The 14,368-nt window shown below is 33.3% G+C and overlaps 1 protein-coding gene across 1 annotated transcript in view; it reads left to right on the top strand.

The window, feature by feature from the left end:
• NCAM2 (neural cell adhesion molecule 2) overlaps positions 1-14,368 on the top strand; it is a 160,612-nt gene that overhangs the window by 53,485 nt on the left and 92,759 nt on the right. The window contains exon 9 of the mRNA XM_010568451.1: positions 12,031-12,181. Coding sequence (XP_010566753.1) covers positions 12,031-12,181 — 151 coding nt within the window. The remainder of the gene's footprint in view (positions 1-12,030; positions 12,182-14,368) is intronic.

The following is a 14,368-nucleotide window of genomic DNA, read 5'->3' as shown; positions in this document are numbered from 1 at the left end:
AAGCCATACAGGCTTGGAAATGGCATTTCTTTCCCTTCCAATATTAGCTTTTTCCATTTCATCATCAGTGATGATATTCTATCTGTTACACTAATGAAGACTGAAATTATCAGGGAACTTTTTATGGACCAATATTTCCTACAATACCAATGCAGCTTGGACTTGAATATTCATTCAGTCCTTCCACTACACAAAAGATTGTTTCATGAGTTTCTGCCTAAGTATCAGTTGTACTATCTGCTAACAGTTTAATAACTTTCAAACAGCTGTTACTTGTCTGATGAAATAGAGGTCCTGCATCTGATGATACATTAAAAGTGATACAGCCACACTTTATACACTGGAGTAATTTGGTAGTGTTCACTGATATACTATAGGACATTCTCCAGAGACTTTGGAAATGTTACATTTTCTACATACCATGGAAACTCATAGGAAATGAGCACAATCACTGATACAATTGACAGTGTAATGCTGGAAAAATGTATTTCACACTATTAAAACCTGTCAGCAGTTTTCCTGACCTGAAAAGCAGTTTGAATACCTTTTTTTTATTAGGAGAAAATAAATATTTAGACTTTTGGCAAAACCAGTATGAAAGCAAGTGGCCTGGATTCTGTTTTTCGATTTGGTTTTTTTGATTTGTTTTTTTTTGAACAAATTATCTAAACTCTGTGTAATAATTAGTTCTTAATAATTTGTTAATGTCCTTAGTATGCTGTTAAAAAACCACATTTTCCTATCACATTTTCACTATACCATCTTCCCTGTGTGCATCTACTCATACGCTATCTTCCTATTAATACCAGTTCTCAGATTTCAAACACAGTCAAATTTTGGCAGTTTAACATGACAATGCTAATGGACCAGTGTATGTCTATCACCTGTGATAGTTAGGAGGCCGTGCAAGTTAACATAAAGCATAATGCAAGAGTCTTATTTCTTTGCATTGGGAAAAATTAAGACTGTTTGCACCATCCCTTACTGACAGCTTCTGGAATTCAGCAAACAATATTTCTTAGGACTGCATAACTGAACCATAGGTCTGAGCTCTAATTCATAGTCAAAATAACTCTCATCTATGCACAGACTCAACCTGTGTTATTAACATTAATTTTAATTTAAATAATTATTAATTATCTAAATTAATAACATTAATTTAGAATGTTATTATAAATGTTACAATAATGTAAATAAGATGGTTTTTGTTTTTCTGTGAATTTCTGCTTGTATAAATCAAGTTGTGACATTTATGCCAAAGGTCAATGTATTAATAGCATGTGGTAATCTTCACCTTAATGCAAGCTGATCATCTAACATGCTTTAATGTATCTTATAGGTAGCTGATAAGTAATGTTAAAGCCCTCAGGGTTATATTACTTGCTAAAAACTGATTGAATTAACATAATACTCTATAAATGTTCCTCTTCTTAAAATACTATACAAAAATGGATATTTAATATAGAAATTTGCATTAAAAATACAGTTTTGTGAATATTTAGGGTTCCAAACTGAATAATACAATTTGCCAACACATTTCAGAAGCCTTATTTGGAGTTACGGTCTGTTGATCAAAATATATTTTCTGTTTTAATTTAGAAAATGTGAAAATAAGTACAGAATCTCAACAGGAACTACAGTGGCTTCTTTTAGAGCTTTTAACTGGGGGGGGGAGAGAATTTGCATGTATTCTGATTAGACAAACATAATATTTACAGTATGAAACATGCAATGTTATTTAGACCACAGCTATCAGTGCTTCCTTATCACAGATTCAAAGTGATTTCAGTACTACCAAAACTATAGTAATCTTTATTAAGATAGAAGTATCATTATCTCACCCAAAAGCAATACTGTAGGGATTTAAAATTAAGACCTCTAAGATTCATGGATATTGTTTAAGAATTCCTGAACTCACAGGTCGTATTTAGCAAATATGCCCTAATTATGTTCAGCATAATCTTTTATTTTTATGCATACATATAAATAAATTTAGAAGTGTAAATAGAGAAACTCTATTGGATGATGCCAATTAAGTAAAATAACTTGAGAACAAATATTTCTATGCCCTTTCAGATATGTCCAGGTGAGCTCATTTTCTCCATTTTGCTGGCTAGTGCAATAATTTCCTGTTGTTTCTTCAGTTGCAAAAAGCCCTACAGAATTATTGTGGTTTGTGAGCAAAGACTTTTTGATCTGTGTCCTCCTGCAGACAATTCCCCTGGTCCTCATGACTCAAGTGATGGACTTCTGGCTTTCTGTGCCTTTTCTTCCCCTAAGGAAGCGTTGTTGCTTGCTTATCCCCCTGCAGGGCTCCACTTCATCCCAGTTTCCAGACAGACTTCCTATCTGCTGTCTAGCCATAGTCATTTTAATAAAATATACATCACCTTTACAGAAAACTGGAAAGGATCCCAAACTGCATACAACTACTGAAAAAACCAGTAAGAGAAACTAAAATCATGATCCTTTTTTTCTTTGTTTTTTTTTTTTCTAAAGAAAGCACATGTTGTGCTACTCTGTGTTATATAACTGCATACCTTCACCACGTCAGTTATTCCTGCAACTAAAGCTAGAGTGCGTCATGGTTTGAACCTGAATTCTATGAAAATGAAATGAAAGTATATATAAATGCATTAAGCTTAGTTTGACATTCTTGGAGTAGTTGTCATTTTAAAGGTTATTTTATATTTTTACAGAAGAGTTTTGAGAGCAAGAGGGGGGATACAACCAGTATTTATCCAAGAATTTATCAGTCCCACTTTAATCCAAGTTATGTAAGTAATACAGGGTAAAATAATTAACATTACTGTTAAAATTGTTATACAAAAGCTTCCTAGTTTTCTTTTCATTGTTATAGTCACCCTTCCAGTATTCTCCTGAGACCTGAGGTTGACAGTGCTCATTTTCCTTTAGAGGAAAAAAAAAAAGAAAAAAAGAGAGAAGGGTTAACAATTCATCAGTATCCAAAATTCTTCTCCAGGGGAAAACACAAATGACTTAACCTCCCATGCCAGCCCCTTAAAAAGAAACCTGACCAAAACCATGCTTGCTTCCTTCCTTGCTTTGGGTCAACTTGAAGTTATTTTTTTCCATTTTGTACTGCAGTCAGCTTACATGCTTTGTCTTCATGGGTTTCCAGCTGCAGGTTGTTTTGTTGTTTTGGTTTTTTTTTTTACTGTTTTCACCTGTTAGTTATAAAAGTTACAGAACTGCCTCCTCCATTCCCAATCAAGATAAAGAGCTAATGTTTGTTAGTTAGACCATTGCCATACATCATGCTTAGCACAGAGCTAAGCAGAAACAAATTCAGGTAGTTACCTGATGACTAGGGACTTGCAATCATAAACCAAACTGAAATCACCTCAGAATAAGGCAACTCCTGGCAAGTCCCAAGACCCTGCACTGGAGCAGTGCAGAGCTTTTACTAGTAATAGGAGAATCATACTTACTGGGGTACAATCCCTGCCTGAATGAAAGCTGGGATCCTAATGCTTGATGTTTCCTTGTTCTTTCACAGTTTTGTAACTCACTCTGCATTGGTAGTTAGGTGCAGTACAGTGGTATAGTTTCACCATTTTAGTTCCATGTATAGTTTCACCATTTTCACCATGTAGTTATTTCTACAGCTGAAATAATATTTACTTCAGATTTGAATCAGCCTAAACAGAAACAGGACTAGGCTGAAGTTCCTAGTCAGAATAACCATACTCGTTGCTACTGATGCTATACATATTTAATAGTGATTATTCTTGTTCAGATGCACAGAGATTGAGTAATCACTGAAGAATAAGTTCTGGCGAATCACAGTTAGCAGTCCTAGATGCCATACTGGTACATGTTTGGAGCCGTATGCTTATGCTAGAGTCTTCCTTTACTCACCTTTTGCAGGCAGACCTTATGACTCCAATTTGCACTGAAGTTACAAAAGCTTCATAACCATTTTAAACCATTTACAAAGCTGGGGTATAATCACCTGTGTCTCATTCTCACTTATCCAAAGAATCAAGTTACAATAAGATTTTATTGTCTAAAGTAAGATGTAATTGTATAGTAATATCATTATTTTTAGTGGCTGTTTTGTGTGAGGTCTGTATTGAATGAGAATGTTGTACTTCTGGTCGTATTCCTGAGAATTTTGCTGGTCTGAATCTATCTGAGTCACCTGTGTTAATGGCATCATAGCAGTGTTTCAGTAGATTCAGATCAGCAAAATTCTTAGGAATAAAACCATTAAATACAGTATTTATGAGTGAATCAGAATTTCTAATTGCAAAGTACATATGTAATTATTACAGTTATAGTATTTCTGTTATACTTATAAACACTTATTTGTGGTTACTATTGTTATTTTTTTATGGCCAAAACTAATGATTATTTTCCTCTACAAGCTTTTTTTCATGTGATGCTAATATTTTTTGCCATTAATAATCTTCAACCTTTTCTTTATTGTGATTTGCATCTTTAGCAGAAGTAATCTTGAATGGCTGATCATCATATTTTCTCTTTATTATTTTTCTTTCATACTCTTTTGTGAGTAAAAACCAATCAAGGAAAGAAGTTGTTTTCTGTTCCATGTCTTAGTAAGTGGGTTTGGTGTATCCCATGTCATCTCGTTACATAATAACTTAAGTTTGAAAGAAATGCCAGCATGAATCAATCAAATATCAGTTCATAATTTCTAAAAGTTATATGAAGCTTTCAAGAATACATTTTTCCTGATATTGTACATGCTGTTAACAACCTGCATAGTACCCGCTACTATTTCCAATCTGAATTCTTTAGAAGTAACTGCTATGTCTGCAGATGAACAGAAAATCAAAACGACGATATTGTTTTCTTCAAGATTAGTTTTTTGTGACTTCCGTGATGTTGCACTATAGATCTACAAACAGTAGGTTCTTCAATAATTTCTTCCTTATGGAGAAACAAATTCCTAAAAAAATCAGGAATTTTCAGCATGCTGACATATGTATTTAACAAGCTTGCAGTTCTAAAAGAATTACAAGGTCTCCTATAAAAATCACTGAAGTCCAAGACACTGCTGTAGCATTATTCTGATTCACTGGACATTAAGGCATATGCACGTAGCAATACTCTGGAATTTTCTGCTGTCTCCAACAGGTGCATGGATAGAATACATTTACCTGAAGAGAATGGGAAATATTGTGAATATACCATCCATAATCCAGAAGGGAGCTTCCATCAGCTTCTACACGATGATGGCTGTTGTGACTAACAGCCCTTTCTCATCACCAAAGGTAGATTTTCAGACTAGGAATTGCTGGTCACTTACATTTAATAGACTTCTGGAATTTTATCGTCGTTTAGTATCAGCATGTCAGGTTGCAGAAGTTCTTATCTTTCATGCTGCTTCAAGGAACAGTTTCATGAGCAATTATGATCTGCTTAAATCTCACATATAAGAAATGTCAGCCTGAAGTATGTGATCTGAAATTTTCCTCTCATGTGGTTATCAACACAACTCAAAATCAGAAAGCTTCCTAAAAAAAATGTTACTCATGAAGTTCCAAAGATGATTCTGTTAATCAGTATTTGTTTTCTCCTTGAAAATTCAGTGATGCGTACTCAAACATGACCAAGACAACACAATGAGTTGGCAATTTTTGACAATTTGATCTGAAGAAGGAAGAGCTAGGCATAAAATTAATTTTTTTTTTTTTTTTCCCCCTACCAATGTGAGGAACTTCTACCATGTACATCTGCAGCAGCTCCTTTGGAGCAACTTGAAAAAGTCCTGCAGTTTTTACTCAAGTTATATGTTCTCACAATGACTGTTCTTAGGTATGTTGCACTGTGTTTTACAAAAGAAACAAAACTCTTAATTCTAAGCTACTGGTTCTTAATCTTTTCTGTTGTTAAGACATGCAATGCACATCCAAAATAGCACTCAAGTACACAAGGTGTCAGAAGACGTTTGGTGAATACATGACAGGCAAAACTGACCTGCAGTGGTGTAACTATGGACAGCAATGGCACTTTGATCACAAATAAGCTTTAAACATTAGAAGAAAAACAAATAAAGGTATTTCAACTTGTCTAGATTTACCTGGAGGGATTTTTTGCTTGCATTTGGATTTCAAGGGATGAAGGAGTACTTTGTCAGCCAAATGGTGAATTCTGTAGGAGGGAAGATAATCAACACAGTTACAGCTGCTCTAACCATCCAAGTATTATTACCAAAATCCAGCTGCAAATGAGTCACCAATTTCTGCATCTGTTGTCACTTTCCACTCCTGCTTTCAGCCAACTCAAAATGCATGTTTTGGCAGTCATACAACTTCATCTCATTTGGTGCTACAGTTCCTCAGTGGGAGTTGGAGAAATGGTTTATAAATCAAACTTAACCACTAATCACACCATCCACCTCTCTCCAAGTAAAGCTTTCTACAATTGAAAAAGAATGACAATATCTAAGCATCAGAATCAGCTAATTCTCCCATTCTGATAAATTACACTTTTTTTTTTTTACTACGGTGGCAAAGGAATTGTGCAGATTGAATACTCCATGATACCTGAATGAGTTATTCCATCCCAGAAGCTGTTCTTGTCTCTTTGTGGATGTTGTCGTCTCATCCTTATTCTCTCTGCATGTGGATCCCTTCAAATACATGGTTATCATCATTCTGGTACTGCCTTGGGAGCTCTGGAACATGGTTTTGAAGCTGTGCATTGACCAGTTAGGTCAGCATCAGCCGGTCAGGACTTTGGGAATATTCATGTGTGGAACTACAAATCATGTGAGAAGTTTGGGAAGCAAAAGCATGACAGAAGAAGTCAGGTAGTAGAATAGCATATATAGAATGGCAAGAATTTTATCAAAATAGAAAATATTTATTTACTTTTACAGAGTCTGTAGAATTAATCTCAAGTGATGAAATACCTCCCATGTTATTATTAGTGTAGGATTCCTTTGGGTTGAGCTACATATTCTGAATAAGAATATTGCAAGTGCAGAAAGTTCCTGCTCCTTGGGTTTGGGGTTTGTTGTTTTTTTTTTTTTTCAGAAGGCCCTTTTTTATAATTCAGTGTTGTTATTATGGATAATTTTACTTGGAGGCCTGCGTAGAAGAGCGTTTTTTTCTTTGACGATGACAGATAACTAGATTGCTATCAGTATTCAAAATAAAAGGTGTTTTTCTGTGAAATGTTAAATTCTTAATTTAGGGAATATGTTTTTTATGTGGATAAAGTCACAAAGTCAACTTTACCTGAGTAAAACACTATCAAATTCTCTGCTGAAGATTTGTCATGTGTGTTTTAGCTTTATGCTGGTGATGAGGTTTTGGGGGGAAAAAAACCACCAACAAAGCCCCCCCAAACTCAGTTTTATTTATAAATTCTATGAAATTATCTGATTAACATTAATGATGAAAAATATTTTGAATTATTAAGATTTTATTATGATTTCCAAAATGCTGTAAAAAGGTAACTTCCAAAGACCTTGTCTGTCTTTACCATTTTCAGGACACACAATGGTCTGTTTATTGAAATTATGCTTCCAAAGTCTTAGAGTGTAAGTGCCTGTTAACATACTTGCTCATTGATCTTTCTAAAGAAATATGTATGTCTGTAGGGAATCGTGTTGACCATATATGTTTTTCAGACCTCACTGATTATTCATGCTCCACAGTGATGCAGAGTAATTCAGTGAATGAGAAGAAATCATGAGTACTGAACCATAGAGACTGTTCTGGTTGTCTAGGGTTTTGTTTTGTCTATTTTTTATACTCATTATTAATACTAAGAAATAAAAGCACATGTACTTATTCAACCTAGCAGAAAACACCATAGTACGTATTGTACATCTCTCCCACTATAACATTTGAAAGGAAAAAAAGAATATTCCAATTTAGTAGGTGTCCATTATTATTTCAGGCAGACATGATTGTTACTGACATTTTTAATTTATAGAGATTATATCTGTATTTTGATTTGTCACCAGTGGCAGTTCCAATGCTTTTTTTCCTGGTGGAGATTTCTACTGAGGACTACTGGGCAGGTGCAGTGTACATTGTGTTCCCATGTGTGCTGTCTCTTCCTCTTTCTGTTTTGTTGTGTTACAGTGCCAGATGTGGTGCTAATGTGTGCTCACCATACTTAATGCAGAAAGGAAATAAGCCTCAGAAAGGTTTTACCAAGGGTTATAAAGTTCTGGTGGGTGCAGACCCCAGGGTTAGTGCTGCCCCTGTTTGACATTGTGTATTTGCTGTTCAAAGTTAAATAAGAAGACTGATGTTATGGATCAGTATAAATGCAGACTTCTGCTTTGTTGGTATATTCTAGTTTTGCTAATGCCCTTTACAAGAACAGGGAAATATAACTAACATGGCTTCAATTTTTGCTTCAGGCTAACACTGCCTATTCGATTTTTGTCCCAGTTTCTTCATTGCTCTTTGCTGTCTGTAGTCAACTTCTGTGTCTCTGCTGCATTCCTAAAGTTTGCTTCTAGCTGTGCTTCAGCATGACTGCACTGTTATTGTGCTTTTTGTGTCATCACAATATGTCCTTGATTTATTTACTCAGATCTCTGTTAACTGACTTATACCATAGAATGATGTAATACAGCCACACTAGTATTTTTGAAGTCCTTGTGAAAATTCACCATACTATCTTGCATTTTTCATCTGCATGTGTTAATCTCCAGCATATTCTGGCAATCCTCTCTAGACATAGGCAACTGCTTCAAAACATATTTACTTATTTATTTATTTATGGAATTTTCTTGGTCTGTATTTGCACTCTTGTTTTCTTTTATGTATTTCTGTGTTCAGGAATGTCAGCCAAACAGTATATTTTTATTCAGGTATTGCACCATGTTTGCAGAAAAATTAATGGAATTGTACACTAACCCATCTGCAGAATAGGACCAGATACAGGACTTCTTAAACTGTTCATGAAGAAGCCACAGTGTAATATGCATTCTGAGAAATGCAGCAGAAAACACCTTATTATATATATTATGTTATTTTGTAATCAATTTCAAAGAGACTATTGTAATAATTTTTAGACAATTTTGGAAGAGTAGAAATTAACTTTAGTAAATACATATTTCTATGATAATTTGGGCCAAATCTTCTTGCCTACAATTGTTACGGTTTTTATTTCTTTTTGTGGACTTTGCTTAACCTAATAGATCCCTCTCAAGATGCTTCTTACCATATATTTGATGATGAGAATAGATGATGTGGTTATGCAAAAATGTCATATCATTCAGAGTATTTATTAAGTTGGGTTTTGCCCTTACTATAAATCTAAATATATTACATCAACTATATTTGATCAAATTTTTTTTTTCTCATACATGAGAACATGGGAAAGCTATTTTGGGTGCAGACCAAATTTTTTTTCCAGCAGTATTAGAAAATAAATACAGAAACTAAAAACAAGATTGAGAAGTTATTGTAAAAGTTATTTCATTTTAAGGATCTTTGTGCTTATTTTCATTACCTTTTTTTTTTCAAAAAACCCCCCATCAATTAGCACTCATATCTGTGCTTTGTAATGTATGGAATTAATTATATTGAAATATATAGTGAATTATACAGTGAATTATAGTATTTGAGATTAGTATTGAACTGATAATTTTTTTCTTTGTCATCAAGTACAAAATAGCACTGCAAATTTTATACTTCTGTAAAAATACCTTTAGTGATTTTAGTGAGGATTACAAATAATTTAACTCTTTTTACATGAATCCTGTTGACCATACTGCACAGAAGGTACAATTAGTATGTATTTGTTTTTCAGGGAGTGAAGCATTGCCATTTGGCATATATATTTTTAGTGCCAATTTTATTCTTTTTTTTCATATGTGCTTCTAATAACCTATTAGCTTCTAATAACCTATTACTGGAAACAGAAAATTGAGCTAGTTGAATAATCTCTGATCTAATTCAGAAAATTATGGTGAAAGAACTTCAGTGAATGTGTTGTTACAGCTATAGATCAATATAATTACACAGACACTTCGTATTGTGCAAGGAGGAGGTACTAAGAAAGAATTTGGCTCCTCATTGTAGTTTTGTAATATACAATAAGGAAGGGCAAAGAAAGTGTTTTTCTCAAAATACCTGTTCTCTACTACTACTCTCTATTGTACAGAGCTACCCGAGTGCTTTAGGAGGGCAGCTCTAGATGAATCACTAATACAGTGTTTAGTACTGTATCTGTGATTCATAGTCACAGGTTGTTTCAGCATATGTCTTCTCACATTTTTAAATGTGACTTCTTGGGAAAATATTTGTAATCAAGGTAAAATAAGAAATAAATCTGCTGAAGTGTATGTACATTTTAGGTAGGAATAATGTAGATTTACCAATTCATGACAGACATGATATTTTTAAAAAAGGAGCAAATAATCCATAGGTAAATAATACTGTTATTAATTATGTCATAGAAAGTAGTTTGTATATCAGAAATTAGAAAACTATTTAATGTTTTACTTCAAGAACTTCAATTTAATTATCCCAAGAATTCCCTCCAAAACCCGTGACATTCAGTACTGTAGCATGTTTATTAGTAACTTCATAAGTTCTCTCTTTCCTTTTTTAAAGGTATAATGAAAATAGAAGTTTCAGCATTAGAAATTACATAAGAGATAACTAAGTGGTTTTAGTTACTAATTTTTACCAATCCCCAGAGGATTTTAGGTTTGTTCTTACATTAGAATTCCGTAACTTTAATTTATGTACCTATGCTGTGAGGTTTTCACAGGAAAAAAAATTCAGTGTTCTTGGATTCTGATGTGGGATCAGAATACTTTCCTTTCGATAGAAATTATGGTATACAGAATGCTTTATTTAACTGCTTTATGTCAAAGATTTTAAGATATAAATTGCGCGCATTTTTTCTGTATTCAGTGAAGAAACAATTGTACAGAGTTAAAAGCTCAGTCACTTAAATATCAGCTGCCACTTGGTGAGTATTTAGTGTAAAAAGCAGTAAATTTGAGTGTATGTATTTATAGGATTGGACATTGAAGTATGTTTCAAGTTTAAATGTGATACAACGAAATAGTTGTTTTCCCTCCCTTTTCCACTTTCCTCAGTAATGAAGGTAGGTAAATATCAATAGTTTTTATCAGCTTTTTTTTCCCTCAAATGAAAGAAGTGAAACAAAGAAGTAAAGCAAGTTTCCCAAAGCTACAAAACAAGTAAAGAGCAGAACCAGATTAAAAATAACTTCTTTTTCCTCAGGTATACTGCTCCATGAAGGTTGAAGTGTCAAGAAAAGGATTTTTTTAAAAATTGCTTTATTTAGTTTTCCCTAATGTTTTTATACTCTTGAAATTCAAATAGTTTTGGGGGAGGGGATGGGGAGGTGTTATGGATAAGGATTTTTGTAAAGTTGCTAAATACAGAATTTATGTTCCAGAAGATGAGAAGCCAGCATTTATTTTTTCTCCCTTGCCCTTTTCCATGCAATGATATGGAAATGAAATCCAGAAATTCCAGTTACATTTATGGATCCTATTTTTTTAAAAATTGTGAGCTTCTGACAAGAAAATGTGAATAATGAAAATAAATCTATAATTGGATTTGTGTTTTGATCATTGTTTGAGGGGGTATTTCTATTCAGTTTCACAGTTATATTTTTAAGGACAAAAGAGATAATGCTAACTCTAATCTAAGATACTATGATTTTACATGTATGCATTTTCATTAACTACAGCATCATAATAAATTGAGTGAGATCATAAACAGGTTTTGAGTATGCAGTTTAGTATTCCAGTCATAAGTGGGTACATTTTGTGGTTTACCTTGACAATGTTCCTTTAAGCATGTACTTATTTCCTTGATTATAGTGCCTAGAAACAGAACATATTTTCTTTTTTTTTTTTTTTATTTATTTGAAAAATTTAGAAGTTGTTTAGCTGTCAGTAATAACTTCACCATAGGTGAAGAGATGCTTTCAGTCATACTTATCAATGGTGTTTAATATATAAAGCATACATAAATATACATATATATATAAAACCTTTCTTTTTTCCTGAATCAATGTAAACAGAGCCCAGATGGCCGTATAGAAGTCAAAGGGCAGCATGGAAAATCGTCACTGCATATTAAAGATGTGAAGTTGTCAGATTCAGGGAGATATGACTGTGAAGCTGCAAGTAGAATTGGTGGGCACCAAAAGACCATGTACCTTGATATTGAATGTAAGTTCTAATATTTTGTTTTCTCTCTTAAGTTTGTTTTAAAAGAAAAAAAGTACATTCTTAATGGAAGGTCAGTTTTTCCTGGTAATTGATGTTTATACTTGCATAATTTAAGAAAACATGTCCTTCTGTAGTTAGTGATACTGAATTCTGTGGAGGAATCTTGTCTTTTCTGAAGTTGACAAGACCCTTGTCGGTGATTTAAGCAGGACAGGATTTCATCTGAAATCATATGCCAGTGGCATTACCCACTAACTTAAGGCTAAGCTTAATAACTTCAAATTTTCTGGCTAGTGGAGACTGCTGTGTGCGAAAAGTATTCAGTGGGATAAGGTAAGAACTGATTTGAGCAACAGCTCAGTCTTGAGCTTAACCTTCTAAGATTCTACAAGGTCTTCTGGTTTTTTCCTATTTCTCTAATTTACTAATCCCCAACAACTCTCTAGCCCCTGTTGAAGTCCCTCCTGGAGTTCACAAGTTCGTGACAATCTCTTTTACAGATTGTCTTTATTCAAAGCTCTTGAATTTTATCCAGGAAAAGAGGAGATTATTTTTGCTTAAAGAGTCTGATCCTTTAGAAGCCCATCAGAGGATATAAATTTGAAATATACAAAAATTCATCAGAAGATTGTCTCTTCAAACTGTTCTTCAAATTCATGAAGCAAAGGTCTTAAAAAAATGAAAAAAAAACCCAAGAAAATCCTTCTTTTATATTTCATCATTGTTCTATTTTGCTAGAGATTTTCTAGATACATTTGTTCTACGTTGCCAATATAGCTTGAGTAAGCCTGTTTGAGATTGAGACTCTGAACAGAAAAAGTCTTTCCAGTAGGAAGATAGAAGTTGGAATGTGGCACAGAAAGATAAGTAACAGTTGCAGAGTGTTGAGTGATTTCCTGAGGAGTTCTGAAAGTGACTTCAGTATACAGTTGCATATTCCATCTTTTTGGCAGGCAAGCAATGCATTATGACATAGGAAATAAATCTGAAAGAAAAATAAGAAATGGTCAAAGTTGTAATTGGATGTTAGGAATGGAGAGATTTGCCAACCCAGAAGACCTAAGAAATAAATACAGTATTTATTAATAGCTTTAATATAGCTACTCTTTAATACGAAGGGATTTGAAACTTTGCAAAATATTATTATTCATTTGGGAACATATTAATTTACTATATTTGTTGCTTTAATGAGTGCACTGGTGCACTGATAATTATTTATTTTATATGTATGAATATAAATGAAAAAAAATTGCTAGATAAAAATGCAAGTTCGGTGAACTTCCTGTAAAATTTCTGTAAAATCATGCCCTACTCTACACAGTGATATGAAATATATTGTTTGATTAAGGCTAGCCATTATGCTTTAAAATGAAATATTAATAACTTTTGTATTCAGAAGACAGAGATAGGATGCACCATATTTTATGAAACATGGGCAACTGAAATTTAAGAATTTATTAACAGCACAGAATTCATACTAAAGGGCATAACAAAATCTCTGGATTGATACAATATGTTATTATAGTCCAAGACACCTTTCAGAGTGAAAGTTCTAGAACAGATGCTAAGAATTTAAAAGTAACATTCTCACTATGGTATGGCAGACTTAATTTTGAATATGTGTGGGAACAATCAAATACAGCGTGTGAGAAAATGGAATAGCATATTGATTTAAGTCTGAATTTATGCCTTGGTAGACACACTTTTTGATACAACAAGAAACTTTCTACAGTTCAGAAATCATCTGAGAAAACACAAGTTTTAAAAGAACATAGAAATATTATTCTATCATCAGAGATATCAAACATTATAATGACTATTTTTAATGTATAACACAAAATTTTTGTTTGGTGTAGCATAAAATTATAACATTTCTAAAACTGGAGTTTTCAGTTTTAAATATTTTAACTGATAATGAGATTTAAATCAAATATTGTTTTTTTTCCAGTACAGGTGTTCTTTGAATAACAGGAGTACAACTTTCTCCATATCCTTTATGTGTCAGGTATTTTTATAATGCAAAGCAAATATTTTTGGGGTGATACAATATAAGTCTGTCTCCATTCATATTCTGATTAACAAGTCAAATAAGTTTTTTCCTTGCCTTGGAAATAACTTTGCACTGGTATATGAACTGCAAGCATAGCTTATTTGTCTTGCCCAGGAAAGAAAACACTTGTCTAATGG

Source organism: Haliaeetus leucocephalus, unplaced genomic scaffold (genome assembly GCF_000737465.1).
Source record: "Haliaeetus leucocephalus isolate CR32 unplaced genomic scaffold, Haliaeetus_leucocephalus-4.0 Scaffold243, whole genome shotgun sequence".
NCBI classification, from domain to species: domain Eukaryota; kingdom Metazoa; phylum Chordata; class Aves; order Accipitriformes; family Accipitridae; genus Haliaeetus; species Haliaeetus leucocephalus.
The sequence above is the reverse complement of the archived record's forward strand: the minus strand, read 5'-3'. Positions and strand labels throughout refer to the sequence as shown.